At 34.1% G+C, this 18,260-nt stretch overlaps 1 protein-coding gene across 1 annotated transcript; it reads right to left on the bottom strand.

Moving 5' to 3' along the window:
• Window positions 1-1,345: 1,345 nt before the first annotated feature.
• LOC107624444 (GATA transcription factor 9) lies at window positions 1,346-2,877 on the bottom strand. The gene is made up of 2 exons (XM_016326938.3): window positions 2,522-2,877; window positions 1,346-2,332 (listed from the first exon to the last, which is right to left on the bottom strand). Exons 1-2 carry the CDS (start codon window positions 2,744-2,746, stop codon window positions 1,634-1,636), a joined length of 924 nt encoding a protein of 307 aa, XP_016182424.1. The 5' UTR covers window positions 2,747-2,877; the 3' UTR covers window positions 1,346-1,633.
• Window positions 2,878-18,260: the final 15,383 nt, after the last annotated feature.

Raw genomic sequence — 18,260 nt, 5'->3', positions numbered from 1 at the left:
TACGCAATCAAACATTATTCATTAAAAGTGATTAACTTCATATTTACTATCTTATATCTATATATATATATATATATATATATATATATATATATATGTTTTATTGATAACATTTCTGATCAAATACATTTGATACATAATCATCAAGGAGTTGTGACCATTATTACGACAATGTGAGTGTGAGCACCACTGAGATAACAAGTTGGTAAGTAAGAACAAACTATATAATTTTGCTAATTACATGTCCAATTTATTTTAACAATCAATAACGAGATAACTGTTCTAGCACTCTTTAAAATTTAGGGTACATTACCTCCTATATAATAAATTTGATTATATATAAATCTAATATGAAATAAATGTTTGTATAATTTAGTTAAATATAGATTATTGTGTTGTGTTGTGTTGAGTTTTAAGTATTTTTTATTCTTTTGAAAATATAGCTAACTTGAAAAATATCTCCATAATTTTGCAATACATTTAATGCGTGTTACAAAAATTATTTTTATCCACACTTTATCTATAGATTACATTAGTTAAAAAAAATGGTTATTTATATATTAATGTTGAATAAAATAGTTCTATTACATAATGATGCTTCATAAAAAAATATTTTATCTTCTAGTTTCATGAGAATAGCGAAACAATTTCTACGTAGATATACTTGTGATATACTTAAGTTTCATATCTACTGTGATGAGATAAAATGGTCAGGAATGCTATGTGGATAGAGGGCATAAAAGGATGCAAGTCATGGATGTGATTCAAGAGTGGTTTAACTCTTGAAAGATCTAAAAGAAACAACTACTAACTAATTTGGGTTATTCTAAGTAGTTAGTTCCCTAGTCTGCAAAACTTTTAAATGAAATTTTGATCCCTGATAAATTAGCACTTCACCTACATAAAAAGAAAACAACTACTCTTGAAAGATCTACTCATGAGTTTTGTTTCGGTTAGTACTTGTAGGGGTTTCAGTAAAATCATACTCTTTTTGGGACTCACTGAAAATGATTTTTGTATGTAAATATAATCCTTGTTGTTGGAGAGGTTTATTCTGATTTAGAATTCGTACCTTATTTCGTACCGCGCCTATGAATATGCCCTTTAATTCTATGCTTATGTTTAATTATATATAAAAAAAATTAATTTTAACCCAACTATCTACTAAAATGATAATTTTACATGAATCAAAGATTAATAAAATAGCACACATTTTGTAGTTGAATTCACAACTTAAGAATTCCCTCTTACACATCCTTGTGTTTTTTAAGTTAAAAAAAAATGGCATGTAATTCTAACATTACCCATTATTACTGCAACTATTATACAAAAATGAAATTGAGTACATATAAAGGAGAATGTTGATGTGTGTAAGCTGTAACATTTCAAGTCTGTGAAAATGATGACTTGAAAAAACACTACATCAGTCACCATAAAAGATTAAACATTAAACTCAAAAAAGTTAAAGGCCAAAAATGAAAAGAAAAGAAAAGGATTTTAAGTAAGCAAGAAGTCAATCAAACAAATCCCTAACAAATTAAAAAAAAAAAAGGTAAAGAAGTACTATATGGCTAGAAATTAAATTAGGAAAAGTTGCACGGAGAAGTCTATTCTACTCTAGAATTGAAGCGGACTAGATTAGGTGGCCAAAATGGGGACCCAGTTGCTGATGGATCAAGTAATCCTGACCGTTGGATGAGACATCAAACATAATGCTCTGGTGATGGTGATGATGAAGCAGTTGCTGCTGATGTTGTTGCTGGGCCTGCATCATCTCCTTTTGGCGCCGCAACTCCAGAACCTTCCGGTGCGAGTTTGAGTGCTTAGTCAGCACGAAAGTCGGGCTGGCAGCCGGCCTATACTCAGGCACCAGCCGGCCCGACTTATACCTCACTCCGCATGCATTGCACAATGTCTTTGGGCCCATGGGCCCTGTCCGCCACTGAGGTGTCTTGTCTGTGGCGCAATGCAGGCACTTCCTGCCCTCCCCTTCTTCATCTCTGCTGTCCTTCTTCCTTGCCACGGGCTTCTTGGGAAGAGCCATGGGCTCGGGCTGGGAAGATGATGTGGTTGGGGACACCACGAGGAGGCGGGAGTTCCAGTTGCATGTAGGCCCACGCGAGCGCTTGCTTCGGGCCTTAGCTGGAACCGACAGTTGTGGGTTGAGTATTGAGTTGGCTCGGTTGGGCTCGACTTGGTGGTGGAATTCACGGGCCTCGGTGTCGCTTCGGGCCTTTATGCCTGATATGAGCTGCATCCTCTGCAGGTCCTCGCTCGAAAATGATTCCTCGGTGAAATTGGACAACCATTCCAGTTCAGCAAGATCATCGTACTGTTTTTCCAAATTAGAAATATATTATTATTATTATTACTCTTTCGATGTAAAAGGAAACAAGTTAAGGGAAATTTCAGGAATTTTGTTGTATGTGTTGGACGTGAGAACTAAGTCATACTTAATTTCATATTTATTTATATAAAATGATGAATTAACAGAATAAAACAATAAAAATTGGTTATATACCGGGACGGAGAGGTCGGCGGTCAGGAAATTGGGGTTCGAGGAAGAGGAATTGATGCTGTCAAGGGCAGTGGGGGAGGAGTGGGTGGAGTTGGTGGTGGTGTTGGGAATAAACGGAGCAGTAGCTGCTTCTTCGTTCGAGAAATCAAAGAATTCCTCAACCATGAAATGCTCAGAACTAGGGGTATTATTGTCTTGCTGCTGCTCAAACAACTCTTGAGCTTCCATCGCCACAAATTCAACAATTCTTCCTTCTTTTCTTGTTTCTTTTTAAATCTAAGTGATGAGAAAGTGAGAGAGAAAAAACACACTAGTAGTTACAACTTAGAAGGTTTATATGCCTCTGAAAAGGACCCATTGCTATGGACCCTAGCTAGTTACCTTATATTTAAATACCATGGATTATATTATTTATCAATTATAATATTATTAACAATTAAATACATAAGTACTACTATACATACATTGGAATGGGTACAAACGTAGCTTCCTCTTATTTATTTCTGAAGATCCGTAAAAAGACTTGCTATGGAGACACCAATATCTAACCTTTGCTTTTTCAACTAGATTTAGCTTTGATTTCTCCTTTATTTAATTAAGCCTTTGCTAATCATGGAATCAAATCTGAACCCCCAACCTATCATAGTAACTCCTTAATTCTAAAGTGAAGAGCAGTAATTTTTTTAGTTGGTAATTATAACTATATTTATTTGTATTGACACTTAAAATTTGAACAACTTGGTTGATCGAGTGGCCAATTTATTTATTATTTAAGTATTAAAAATTTAAATTTTATCTTTTATATATATAACAATTCATTAGGGAATAACAAATTCTTAAAAGAACTTGACAACTTTATCACTTGATTTCTTAACTAATAAAAGCATTTTATTGTCAGTTGTCTGTCCTTAAGTAGATGACTTGCGACTAAAAGATTAGATATCACATTTGACCACGGTAAATATATACTCTCTGGGGAAAAAAATTGAGCAACTTAGCATAGGGCCAAACTGTTATTTAGTATTTGTCTTCTATTGGCTATTGCAGCTGATAGAGACAGTGGTGGGGCAAAACGGATATGGTAGCTTGTGATGATTACTAGGGTAATTGAATTGAATTCCATCATGGTAAAAATAAAATAAAATAAAATTGACTTGGACATACAAAACGTGGGTGTGGTCCTGTAGAATGCATAAATATCTTACATATATAAAAATGCACTCTAATTTATTACCGTAAATTTATAATTATTATGACCATCAAATATTTATTAATAATTTAATATCACTCGATGGATAGAAGCCGAGCAAAAGCATCAAAAGTTTCGATGGCTTAATCTTTTTATTGCTTTCCAAGCTGTCAATTGCTGACTTAATTAAAAGTTTTTCAGTAAAATGAGTTGTCAAAGAATCTTTATCTGACCAAGCTATTATCTTATACTAATGATCAATTATGCAAGTTAAATCCCAATTAATAGCTATTTATCCTTTAATTTATTAACTCTAAGGTGAGATCAGAAGCAGCTAGCCAGCACTCGTAGCTCATTTGTTTTACTTAACATATTTCATAATTAATAAAAGGAGAAAAAAAAAAAGAAAAATAGCATATATATTGCCCCACATCCATTCACCACAAGAATTTTTTGGTGATGATAACATTTAATAAAAGCAATGCTGGTACCTACCAAAAAGATAGAATGCAACATTGCTAGTAGTGTGAATGGAGTGTATTGTTACTAAAACTGTGTGCTACTATACATACATATATATGTGATATTTGATAGAGTGTGATATATGTAAGCAATTACTAACTATAACTAGAGAGGGCGGTGGTAACATACACTGACTAGTGCATGAGGCCCTGGAAAGAGTGTCATGTGACCACCGCAATTCTAGCTTCATTCTCACTCTAATAATGCATCATTATATTTATATATTATATATATAAAATAATTACGTGCCTTACTATATATTTTATTTTATTAAAGAACTATAGGGTGAATTAATTAATTGATTGATCAATTTAATTAAGCCGTTCCTCCCCAATCAGCTTACTCTTTAAACCTTTATTACTGCATATCGTTTTGAGACTTTTTATAATGAGTCATTCTAATAAAATTATGTTATAGTAATTATGGTGATTATAATATTTTAAAAAATATTATTAAAATATAAAAAAATCATTTTAATTTTAATAATACTTATAAATATTATAATTACTATAGAAAAATATTACTAGAATTCACTATTTATAATATATTGACTGATCATGACTACGACATACAATATACGATATATCATTTTTTGGAAGAAAAAGCAAAATAAAGAAGATCCATATTTGAATGGTTATATTTTAATCATAATTTGATCATGATAATACAAAATAACATGGGAAGACGATACAAATAGTTAAATTTATGTTACCACTATCACAGTCCTCTGGATTTGTGCGATGCTTGGTATCGTACATACACTATAATTGGATTAATTTACACTATAATTTAAAAATGTATATGTGCAAAAACTTCCTTAATTCCCTCCAATTCACTTTTGATTATCAGCTGTGTTTAATTATAGATAAAAATTTACACATAGTTATTTTTATATAAAATTGTTAATTAAGACATTTAATTAAATTATTATTTAATAATTTTTAATTATTGAGTCTTCGTTTTAATTATTATTGATGGTTAATTTTAAAGAATTTCATATATATATATATATATATATATATATATATATATATATATATGCAATAAAGTAGATAAGAATTAATTAAATTTAATATTTATACCTAATTAGAATTATTTTATACTAACAATAGATGGCATTTATTTAAAATATATTCTTTAGTCGCCTAATTAAATTAAAATATTATGATGGCTCACGTGATTGGAAAATGGGTGTGAAGTTTCCTTTTTATCTCTTGAAAAGAAACAAATGCAATAACTAGTCACATGCATATACATTACATTGTTAACTTGATTCGGGAATCAAGAACAAATTCTTCCACGTACATGAAAAACCAACCTACCAATTTTCAAGCACTGAAAACTTGTTACAAGAAAAAAAAATGATCTCTTTCTTTTTTACATATATATATCTAGAGGATCTTATAGCGCAAGTTAATTATCCATTTTCTTCTAAATAATTAGTATGTACTACTTATTAATAATATCATTTAGATCTTAGAGATTACTAAGGTCTAGGATATTGAATTCCGGGTAGGATCGGAATTAAAGGAAAACGATGTGATGAGAAGAACTAACTATTGGTATCAGATACCTGTCTATGCACGAATCCGCTTTTTGCTTCTTTTTCTAACATTCTCTCTTCTATTGTGCACGATCATTTCGTGTCACTGAAACTTGTGTACATATATAATGCATGGTAATTAGAGTTGAAAATAACAATGTCTAAACTTCTAATATAGTAATATTACACATATTTTTCAAAATCAGCAGGTGCTAGAGAGCCAATAACTTTTGTGTTCTATAACCATCAATTAGCCATCAATATTATTTTTAATGGTACGAAATTAAATTCAATAGTGTGGGATCATTCAATTTTCTTTTGATGTTAAATACTGGCCAATTTTTAAAATAATTGCTGGCCCTAGACTTTTCCACTTAGTAAATACTGGCCAACTTTTCTTTTTATGTTATGTTTCTGTATTAATTTTTTGTTTCTGGTGGTCCTACTTATTAATTACTACTATTTCGAGTTTTTTTCGTTGCGAAAAGAGTGCAATAATCCATCATCCATGATATTCTTAGTTCTTATCCTTTTGTCACAGGAAACGCTACTTGCTACCAGACATATTAATATTCTGATCTTCAATGCAAAAAGGAAAGTAATAACCAGTCCAAAAATTTTAAAAGGATATAAATATTTAGTTCGTCATCGAAGCGAATATAAAGATTTTGAGATACAAATACGTGTACATTTCTATATTATTTTTTTCAACGTTTATTTACCAAATAATGACACACATACAATTATTTTTTTTATAATATCAGTTGTCACTATTTTGTTTTTTCCCATAATAAACGGATACATTATATAAAATAATTTAAGAAATGAATTCTCAAGATTCTAGAGGCGGCAATAATATCGCAATTTTAAGTAGTAGGCGACCTGTATTTAAATAAAAAAAAAAGACAATGAGAAAACAAAGATAAGAGAGAAAGGAACAAATACCTAAAATGAAGAACTTTATGATGATGACTACTACTCAAGAACATGACTGGTATGTAGATTTTACACCAATAATGTGATCACATTAATTGATGCGGGTCGCCTACGATTGCGATTTATATCCACTAATTAAGGAGAGAAACTAAGATCATCTTTAAGTTAGTTTTAATTTTATTTTTATTTTAAATTTTATAAAATGATATATAAATATTTATAAAATTATATATCATAAATAATTATTTAAAATTAAAAATAAAATTTATTTTTTTAATATTTAATTTTAATTCAGTTAAAATTTTATATTATTTTTAATTTATTTTATCAATATAATTATAGAAGTAGCAAAATTTTATTAAGTTTTCATCGAAGTTAAGTAATACCGTATCTTTAAGGTAAAATCGATTTTATTTCATAAATAAACTTCAATAATAATGTAAATTTTAATTCTAAATCATTTCATTTTTTAAAATATTAAAATTGATAAACTAAAAACACTTTATTAAAGATGTTCTAACAAATTGATCCTTAATTTATTGAAGTTGTTCTTTGCTTTCTTTATAGCCATCTAAACCTTTTTTTTTTTAAGTTTTAACTTGCTTTTCTAAATCGACAACTAAAAATGTTAAAGATTATATTAAAATTAACTACTAAAATTAAGTATTATATATTTGTATATAAATATATGTATAATTTAATTTATGTTTTAAAATGTATTTTATATTTTAATATATATTTTATATTAGTGGCTAATTTTAGTAACTGATTTTAATATACAATTAACATTATTGATGATGTATAACATATTGTTGAATTATATTGTTAGAACTTTCATCCTTTATAAGTCCAAAAATATGTTGCCAATGAGTTATAACTTAAATAGTATAGTCTTCCTATACTCAATTAAAAAGTTACGGATTTAAGTCTCTTATCTTTGGTAAAAAAAAAATAAAAAAGTCCAAAAATATGTTAAGACTCTCAAAATTAAAATTTCTAGGACAAATATAGTCGGGAGGGAGGCAGAAGCAAGTAACAAGAATAGAATTAGCGAAGAATTAGGTGTTTTTTGTTGCTTCTGAATTAGGAATTTGATTTGGAAAAAATATAAAAAGAAAAATAAAAAATCAGAGGAAAAATAATAAGAGAAAAAAATAGAAATTTGGATAAAACTAACGCTGCCATTGCCAAATTAAGAACAGCGTGGAAAAGTTTCACCCACAAATCCACGAAAAATGTTGCTCGAGGCAAGAACAATTACGAAAAGGGAAAAATTCGAAAATGAAGAATCTTTTAATTAATGTTGCCACACATCATTAATTTTTAGGCAAATTTAAGGCATGGTTAAAAAAATCTTAACGAATATTTATTTGGTATTTGAAATTGAATAGATGATTTAATTTAGTCTTTAATTTTTTTAAAGTAACCAATTAATTTTTTAGATATGTGACTCTCCTTAGTTTTTGGACAAACTTTTCTCTCATAATTAATAGTGTTGTGTTGATAGTTGATATGGATAAATAAAGGTCACTCAAACACTATAGCTTACTAGTTCATGAGACACCTTTTAATTATATTCAATGTGATGTTGGAATATTTTTTTGTGATTGAACATAACACAAAAAAAAAAAAGATGTAAGAAAAAGAGTATCACTTTTTTTTAATAATAATGTCTAAATTAGTAAGGGGCAATAACCACCCTAGGTACATATGCTTGTTTAAAGCAGCAGTCTTAGCCATTAAATTAGTCGCTCTATTTGCTGTACGCTGGATAAGTACTAAAGTAGCTGTCCAATTGCGCTGGAGCATCTCTTTGATTTTGTCAAGCAGATCAGAGTCATTTCTAATCATGCTGGTTATGCCTCGCGAAACAAGAAGAAATACATCAAGATTATCAGTTTCACATATGACCTCTTTGCACTCGCAATCCCAAGCCATAACAAGGCCTCTCCAAATAGCATGAAGCTCACAACAGAGAATACTAGAAAGAGGTATACTAGCAGAACAACTTTTTATCCAAATTCCCATGCTGTCTCTAATAATACATCCAAAGCCAGCTAATTGCTCATTTTTAAATACGCTTGCATCGCAGTTCACTTTACGTCTTGATGGAAGATGTCATTGTTCCTATCCCTCCAAATCCACCAAAAGGCCGCTACAAAGAGAAACTCACTTTTGTTGAGGTTAGAACGAATCCAAAACACAAAATCCAAACTAGAGTCCTCAGCCGTCATTCCCAAGTTTAAGTTAATCCAAATTTGACGAGCTTTTTAGCAAGTCCTAAAGCAATGGTTAATATTCTCTAGAGCAAGATAACATCTCTGACAAAAATCAGAAGTAACAAGACCTCTTTGAAACCGGTAACTAGCTGTGGGAACTCCGTTGTTGAGGCAAAGCCAGAGCATACACTTTATCTTCTCCGGTATTCTCAAGTGCCGAAGCCAAAGCCAATTTTCATTATCATTCCAGCCAAATTTCTTCTTCAATAGCCATTCATACCCACCTTTAGTCGAGTAGGTGAGAGTATTTGAGTTTGTCCGAAATCAACCTGTTTTATCTCCTGCCTGCTTGATAAGATCAAAGAGCATCAAATCAAGTTTAACTTCTTCCGGAATCATTATGCAAAGAATATCCCAATGCCAATGTCCATGGTGCCAGACATCTTCTAACTTCAAGTGAGAATCAGAAATGAGCACAAAAGGAACCAAAGGAGCTAGCGTTCCACATGGTCGCCAAGTATGATACCAAAAGGATTGAGACATCCTGCCTGTACACCAATCAAAACCATCACGAAACTTTTTTATTGTCTTATAAGTCGCTCGCCAAGTGCTTGAAACATTATTAGAAAAATTGGGTGAAAAGCAAGAACTCCCAGGTAAATATTTTGCCAACATAATTCTTATCCAAAGCTTATCTTTATTATGCAGTAATTATCAAACAAGCTTTCCTAATAAAGCAAAATTTACACATTGGGTATCTCTAATTCCCAAGCCTCCATATTTTCTTGGAGTGACAACTTTGCTCCACTTGACCAAATTTAAGCAACGCTCCCCCACCTTTCCCTTCTACAAGAATTGTTTAAGCACAGAATCAATCTTTTGATAAACCGAAGTAGGAAAAAGAGTCACTTGCATCTGATAAATAGGAAGAGAAGAAGCAATAGATTTAATTAAGCAAAGCCTGGCTGCTCTGTTAAGGAGCCGACCTTTCCAACTAACCAGCCTATTCTTGATCTTCTCTAAAGAGTCCGAAAAAATAGACCTACCAGCTCGAGGATGATTAAGGTTCACCCCCAAGTATTTGCCTAGGTCACTAGTAAAAGGAATATGATAAACACCAGACAACATTTTCTTCCTTCTATTAGAGATATTTCTAGAACAAATAGCTTTAGATTTTTCAATGTTAACCTTCATACCTGAAGCTTTGCAGAACAACTCCAAGGTGTACACAACATTCTAAACTTGATTTTTCTTCGCTTTACAAAAAAGGAGGAGGTCATCTGCAAACATCAAGTGAGAAACTCTAGGTCCCCCTCTAGAAACAGCCACACCATCCCAAATACCCTCATCAACTTGTTTGGAAATGAAGCACGCCAATCTCTCAATGCACAAAATAAATAAATAAGGAGAAACTGGATCTCATTGCCTGAGCCCTCTACGAGGTTGGAAGCTGTCCAATCTATTCCCATTCCAAAAGATGGAAAGATTTGAGACCTGAACATAATTCATTACAAGCCGAATAATTAGAGAAGGAAAGCCAAAAGATTCAAGAGTGTGCTCAAGAAAATTCCAATCAACTCTATCATAACCCTTTTCTAAATCAATCTTAAAAGCCATAGCTCCTTTTCTAGACTTTGTCCACTTAAGAAAGTGAAGAACTTCTTGGGCGACAATAATATTATCAGGCGCACTTAGGGATAAGAACAATCAAAGTTTCCAACAAAGAATGGCTTAACGTTTCCCCTAAGAATGCTTTCTGAACAGTACGCCACACCTCATGACCCACCACATCCCAATATTCCTTGAAGAAAAAAACTTGAAAACCATCCGGCCCAGGAGCTTTGAACGAGCTCATATTATCCAGAGCTTCTTTAACCTCCAACATTGTTACCGGTTTAGACAAATTATCACAAGCATCTTGGCTAAGAGATGGCATAAGAATTTCTCCCATGCAATTAACCTCAATAGGCTCAGTAGAGCAAAACATATTTTTGACGAAATAAACAACCTCTCTTTGCAAAACTTCCGGATTATCAGACCAGGACCCATCACTGACCAGCAACCCATGAACATTGTTAGATTTTCTTCTAAGGATGGTTTGCATATGGAAAAAGCTAGTATTTCTATCACCATACCGAACCCATTGATCTCTTGACTTCTGGTACCAAAGCAATTCTTCCTAGACCAAAAATAAATTATACTCAGCTCTCAATTCTTCCTCTTTGTGCTTCAAAATTGGATCATCGTCAGCTTCCATTTTCCGTTGAATACAATTCAAATAAGCCTCCAATTTCCTCTTTTTAATAAAAATATTGCCGAAGACCGTAGAGTTGAATTCCAACTCATCTTCTTGAACCCCCAGCAACTTCCTATGGATGCCAAAGTCTGTACTATCCCAAAATTTCTGAACAATAGCCTTGTAATCAGGATACATTGCCCATGCTGCTTAGAATCTAAAAGGCCGGTTTCCTTTCTTGATAGGAACTCCTTGACATCGGATAAGCAGGGGACAATAATCAGAGTGAGAACGATTGAGAACTTCAATAAAAGCTTCTGGAAAAAGAAGGCGCCATTCTGTAGTACAGCAAGCTATATCCAATCTCTTTGCAATTTCTTTGTTTCCTTGAATTTTACAGAACCAAGTAAACCGTCTTCCAGAGGTTGTCAGATCAAAAAGACCATAAAAATCTAGAGTACTGATGGGTGGAAAAGCGATTCCACACAAACTCACCAGCAAGTGTATCGGGTTGCATCAAGTAGTAATAACTCACAAGAGTAAGGTCGATCCCACAGGGCTTGATGGATTGAGCAATTTTAGTTAGGTGATGAATTTAGTTAAGCGAATATTTGATGAATTGAGTGATTTTGATTGACAGAAGCTAAATTGCAAGTAAATAAAGGTGCAGAAGGTAAATTGAGCAGAAGAATGAAGTGCAGAAGAGGTAAATTGCAAGTAACTTAAAGAACAAGAAAGTAAAAGAGCTGAAACTTAAATTGCAAGAAAAATAAATTGCAGAAACTTAAAGTGCAAGAAAGGTAAATTGCTGAATCTAAATTGCTGAGAAATGTAAATTGCTTGAAGAGTAAAAGGAATTTAGGTGCTGGAATTCAGAATTCAACAAGAAAATGTAAATTGAAGCAAATCAGAAAGCTATTAGATGAAGGGATTCAGTTTAGTAGCAAAACAGAAAGGAAAATTTCTTGAAGAAACAAACAGCAAGAAAACTTAACTCAATTATGAAATCCTAAAGAGAAATTAAAGATCGAAGAAGAGAAATGAGATTAGAAAGCAGATCTAGATCTCAATTGCTCTCTTGATCAAGCAGAAAAGTAATTGCAGAAGAAATGAAAAGGAAAACAATAAATGAAACTTAGATCCAATTCTCCAATTCCCAAAACTATATGAAAGAAAAGCAAAGATGATTCCCAGATCCAGATTCAATGAAATTCTTCAATCTCAATTTAAAAAACCAAAAGTAGAAGTTTGCAGAAGAAGAAAATGAATACAGAAAACTAAACTCAGATCCAATTCTTAGAATAATTGAGAAGAGAGGTAAGAGATGATTCTCAGATTTAGAATCAATGGAGCTCTTCAATCTCAATTCAAATTCCAAGAACAGACAGTAGAAGTTGCAGAAGAAAATGAAAATGCACAAAGAAAACTAAATCCAATTCCCAATTCCCAAATTCCCCAAAATGAAAATTCAAAGTTGAAAACTAAAAATGAGCTCCAGGGTTTTTTTACAAATCAAACTTAATCCTATTTATACACTTTTTATTTTGGTCTTCAAAGCTTGGAGTGGGCCTTTTGGTTTTTGGATTTGAAGAAAGATGGGTCCGGTTGGTTTTGGTTCAAATTGGTTTGGTGTGTGGGAAACTTCTAGGGGAGCGCTCCGTTTGGTATAGTGAACGTTACGTTCACTTAGCCTTGGTGAGCCTTGGTTGCAATTGGCCTCCCTAGCCTAGCGTTCACTTTGTGAGCGTTCCGCTCACTCTTTGAGCGCTACATTCCTTTGCTTCCCTGGGTGAGCTTTGCTTTCCTTGGTTAGTTCTTCATGAAAGGCACGAAAAAGGTAACAAAAGGGAGCGCTACGCTTGAGTTTTTGAGCGCTTCTCCTCCTTGTCTTGATGCGCCCAGCTTTCCTCTTGGTGCCCCCTCTTCGAGCCTTGGCCAGCACATATTTGGTGCGTGCTGCTTGGTTCTTCTCTTGGGCGCTCCGTTGCAATTCTTGAGCGCTACTCTTTGCTGTGCCTTGCCTTGCTTGGTTAGCTCTTGGTGTCACGATAAAGTGAAAGAAAGGGAGCGCTACGTTTCTTTGTTTGAGCGCTGGCCCTTGTGAGCCTTGGTTGAGCGCCACGCTTTATTTTCATGGGCCACACTTTTTAAAGCTTGGCCTAAGGTCCAAAGCATGCTCAAACTTCAAAAGTGTGCCAAAATTTCCTCTTTCCACTATTTCTTCACCTACAAGCAACCAAACAACTAATCAAAGTCTCACCAAAATCACTAGATCTTTGCATCTTTTAATTAATCAATTAATTCTAGCATAAAACCTATGATTTTGTGTAAAATGAATGATGTTTGATTGATTCAAGATAATCATGAAAATCCACTCCAATTACTTACTTATGGTGCAAGAAAGTGCATAAAACCTAATGAAACTAATGGAAAATACTTGTAAAACTAGCATAAGATGACTTGTCATCACAATACCATACTTAAACCTTGCTTGTCCCCAAGCAAGCATTAAACATTGAGAAGAAATGAAATGAAACAGAGGAGCATACATGTCCTTATTTAGCAGATAATAGAATTTGAACTATGGGGTTTTATGCAGACAAACATGCAGCTCATTTATTCTTTGCTGATAGATAAGAAATGCTTCTTTGAGGATTCACTAGAGTTGCTGTCATAATGCCTTGCTCTTTGATTGATCCCTTTTTGGTTTTTCCTTCTTTCTTTTGATTAGAGAGCTTATTTCTCAATGATACACAGTGTCAAGTGTTGCAGCAGCCTTTTGGCTCAATTTTGCTCAACACTTCTCCACTACAGACACTTGGTTCACAAATCCTCTTAGGAACGTTGATGTCTAGCATCTCTTTGGATCACTAAATGCTTTGTAGCTAGGTTACTCTTGATAATGGACTTTCGGTTGGTAATCCCAGATTAGTTAATCCAAGTTACCAAGTTTTAAAAGACTCCTCAGAACCTAATTATCCAAGCATATCCTAGTACAAAAAGCACCACAGACATATGTCTTAAGGTCCAAGCTATTGGTGTCTAGCCTTATTGTTTGTTTCTTTGCCAATTCTTGGCTTTTCTTTTTTTTCTTTCTCACTTTGCTTCATTTTCTAGGATATTTCATTAATGAAAGGTTTTATGACAGCAACCAAGTTCACACTACAAAGAACACTCTATTATGCAGCTTTTATTATTGAGCTCATCATCTTAATCAAGCATTTACCACCACAAATTTCAATTCTAATTTCTACAACATTGGACAATCACTTTCTTTTTCAAACATTTTCTCTTATTGATGCAAAAAGGGAAACAAAACAGAATTTAAGATAGATGAGTGATAACAAGCCTAATGCTAATCCTAACAAGAAAACTACTCAAAATATGAAAATGCAGAACATAAAACATTTGGAGGCATATCATGTTTCAGATATGAATCATCCTTATTTAATTAAAACTTATAAAAAGAACTCCACCACCTCTAGTTGTCATGCTCTTTCCCTTTGCTGCTTTCTCCTTTCTTCTTCTTCTTCTTTCTTTCTTGGGGTTCTTCAACAGGGCATCTACGATCCCAAATTTGGTCTACCTGATCCCAGAGCCCAGCCTCCTTCAATCCTTGTTGCATGTGTGCTGTTTGTTTATTGGCTAGTGCTCTCTGATGGTCAATCAACTCTTGGCATTGCTCAAATGGCTTGATCTGTTGGTTCAATGCTGGCATGCTATGGACTACATAGTTCAACTTTGCTTGAGTTGCTATATCATACTCCATTCTATCCACATACCTATGCTATCAAATTGTATGATAAATGTTCTTCCATTGGTAGAGATTTTGGGTGTACTCCCCATACTTGGCCTGTCGTAGGAACAATCCATTAACGGATTCTTGAACATTTGCTGATTGTTCCTTTTGCCCCTCAAGAATCTTTGCTTGAAACTCCCTTTGTTGATCTAACATCTGAAGCTAGAAGTTTTCTTGCTTCTCCATCATTTGCTGCTGCCAATGCAGTTATTGCTCACGATCCTTCAAATACTGCTCTTGTTGTTGCAAGTATTGCTCTTGTTGCCTCAAATATTGTTCCTGTGCTCTCATGTGTTGTTGAGACATTTCTTCAGTGGTTCTTTGCAATTGGCTCAGATCCATTGCACCAGGAGCTTGTTCTCCCTCCACTTGTGGTCTTCTCCTTTTTTCTTGAGCTCTCCTCTCTTGCTAATTGTCAATGTCATCAGTGACACCCTTCATGCTCTGCTTGGTGATTCCTCTGCTCTCTTTTATCTTCTCAGTATTTTCATCCTCAAAGAGTACTCCAGCTCTTTTGCACAGCCTCAGAATAGTGCTTGGGTGACCAAGTCTACTTTTACCAGTATCCTCAGCTATTTCTTGAATACTATCCGCGATGAGCTGTGGGACATTGACTTCTCCTCCCCTAAGTATGCAATAGGTCAGAATTGCTCTCTTGATGGTGACCTCAGATGTATTTGCAGTAGGGAGGATGGATCTTCTCATTATCTCATACCAACCTTTGGCTTTTGGTGTGAGATCTATTCTTTTCAAGTGGCTTGGAGCTCCCTCTGAGTCCCTTTCCCAATCCTTGCCTTCAAAACACAACCCATTTAATATCTCATCAGGGTCATTCTCACCCTGCAGTCTTTCCTCAAAACTGGGTTCTCCATATGATATCACCCTTATCTGTAGGACTCTTATGATGGAGGATGGGCTAAAATCTACCTCAACTTCCCTAACATAACTCTTATACGGAGGATTTTCTTTGCTTGTCCTCACAATATTTGCATAAAATTCCCTTATCATGACTGCACTGATGTCTGTGAGAGGTTCACAAAGAAGTTTCCATTTGCTCTCTGCCTCTATTCTTCTCATGATGGGATATTCTCCATCTTTCAGTCTAAACCCCATCTCTGGAATGACTTTCTTTGATTCCATTAGCCTATAATACCTTGATTTAAGGAAGCCATATATTAAGAAGGAAAGAAGGGAGAAGAAAAGATAGGTCTTGGTTAGAGCACGGCTATGATAGAGAGAGTGGGAGGTAGGGTGTTGTGTGATGCCTTTGGGTGAGAGAGTGAGGGTGTACCGTGTTTGGGAGGGATATTTGAGTGAAACAAAGGTAAATAAGTGAGGAGGTCTTATATAGAGAAAGCAAGGATATGTGAACTCAGGAAGTATCATGGCCAATTTATAACCAAGGCATGAAACAAAGCCAAGAGTTGGATGGGAGCATTGGCTCGGTCATGTGGCAAAGAATGGTGAGGATTGAGCAATTTGTTGTTGAAGATCCATGAGATGGATGGCCTGCATGTGAAGATGAGTGAAGACAAGGATTGCTCCATCATTGGTCACACATGGTTCGGTTTTGTGGCAATAAAGGGTGAAGATTAAGCTAATTATTGTAGAAAGTTCATGGCATAGACGACTTGCATGCAAGGATGGAGGAGGACAAGGATTGCTTCCTCATTGGGCACATTTGGTTCGGCCTCCTAGACCATGCAGATTTTGTTCCCAAGAGAGCACCATTCCCTAGGCACATGTGACTCTCTTTTGATCATGTGACAACCATACATGCCCCACTTTTGTCTTCTTCTCAATCTCCCTTGTACCTATACAATTAAATCAAGGCAATGGTAAGCTTAAGGTTTGAAATTGGTACGGTGGTGTAGTGACAAGTAACAAGGAAAAATACATGTTCCTTATTTATACATAACCAATTATGCTCCTTAGATTTTGAATAGAGCTTGGTGAACACCAAACTTATTCTCTGCTAAAGGATCCATATAAAACTCAATGAGTATCCGCCATAATTGGTACATTCATTATAAGGAACATTTTATTTGCTACCACGCTATCATAAACTCATAAAATGATGCAATGTATGGTTTATCTATTCATAAATTTGAGCCTTTGAATGAAAATTGACTTTCTTGAAATTCATAGCATATACAGACACCAAACTTAAGGTTTGGCTATATACTTAAACAGAAAGAATGAGTATATATCCTAGAATAGTTTTATGATCAATCATGCTTGAAAGTTATTCTAAAGTGCCTTTAGGCATACCAAACTTAGGAGTCAAACATATGCTCTAAAATGATATGTACAATTATAAAATCCACTCATGAGAGCTCAAACTTATGCTAGAAAAACCAGTAATTATTGAATTTAAAATAACAGCAAGAACATTAAATCATGGGCTGCCTCCCATGGAGCGCTCTTTTATTGTCACTAGCTTGACATTGGTCCCTTGTTAGGGTGGTTGATGATTGTGGTGCCTCAATTTGTCTCCTCTCACTGTGAGCCTTCTTCCTGTACGTTGATGGTCAATCTCCACATGCTCCAGTGAGAGTATCTTGTTGATGGTGTAGTAATCATCAGTTTGTGAATTTGTCTCCAACTGCTGGTATATCAATCTCACTCTGTCCCCTTTTGAGAATCCTTCAGTTGGTATTTGATGTTTTTTATTGGAGTGATTCATTATATAGTAAGGATCTTAAGTTAATAAAAGTTTTTTCCGGTGTCTTTAATTGAAGGTCAACGAAATTACCAACGTCATTGTGATAAGAAAGGATGAAGTACACGCATTCGCGAATAAGTAACACTTGAAACTCGGAAAACATATCCAGAACAATCCAATTCACAATGAAAAGAAACATCCTAATGCCTATCAGAAGCACCATCTACTTAAAAAATTGGATAAAGTCACCGGTGCTAACACAAGGGAACCTGTTGAGTATACTGATTACGACAGAAGTCCATGCATTGCTTAAAGTAACAGCAACTTAACAATTTCAGCAATAGAAAATAAGGATAAAAAATAAATAAACTTCCATTTAGTTAATATCAAGCCACTTAATGGAACAAAGTGCCTCCTAAATGTAGTCATAAACAAATGGGGTATATACACCAAGCAGAGTAGACTGAATAGCATAACAAGGCAATGCATTGCTTAATGAACTAGAGACATCCACAACTTGACATTCACTTCTCAATGAAGTATACGCAACAGCAAATGCATTGCATGTGATAACTCGGAAAATATATCCAGAACCATCCAATTTACAATGAAAAGAAACGTCCTATTGCCTAT

Source organism: Arachis ipaensis, chromosome B10 (assembly GCF_059453495.1).
Source record: "Arachis ipaensis isolate K30076 ecotype BB chromosome B10, ASM5945349v1, whole genome shotgun sequence".
Taxonomy (NCBI): Eukaryota; Viridiplantae; Streptophyta; class Magnoliopsida; order Fabales; family Fabaceae; genus Arachis; species Arachis ipaensis.
Note: the sequence above shows the minus strand (reverse complement) of the source record. Positions and strands in the feature narration are given on the sequence as shown.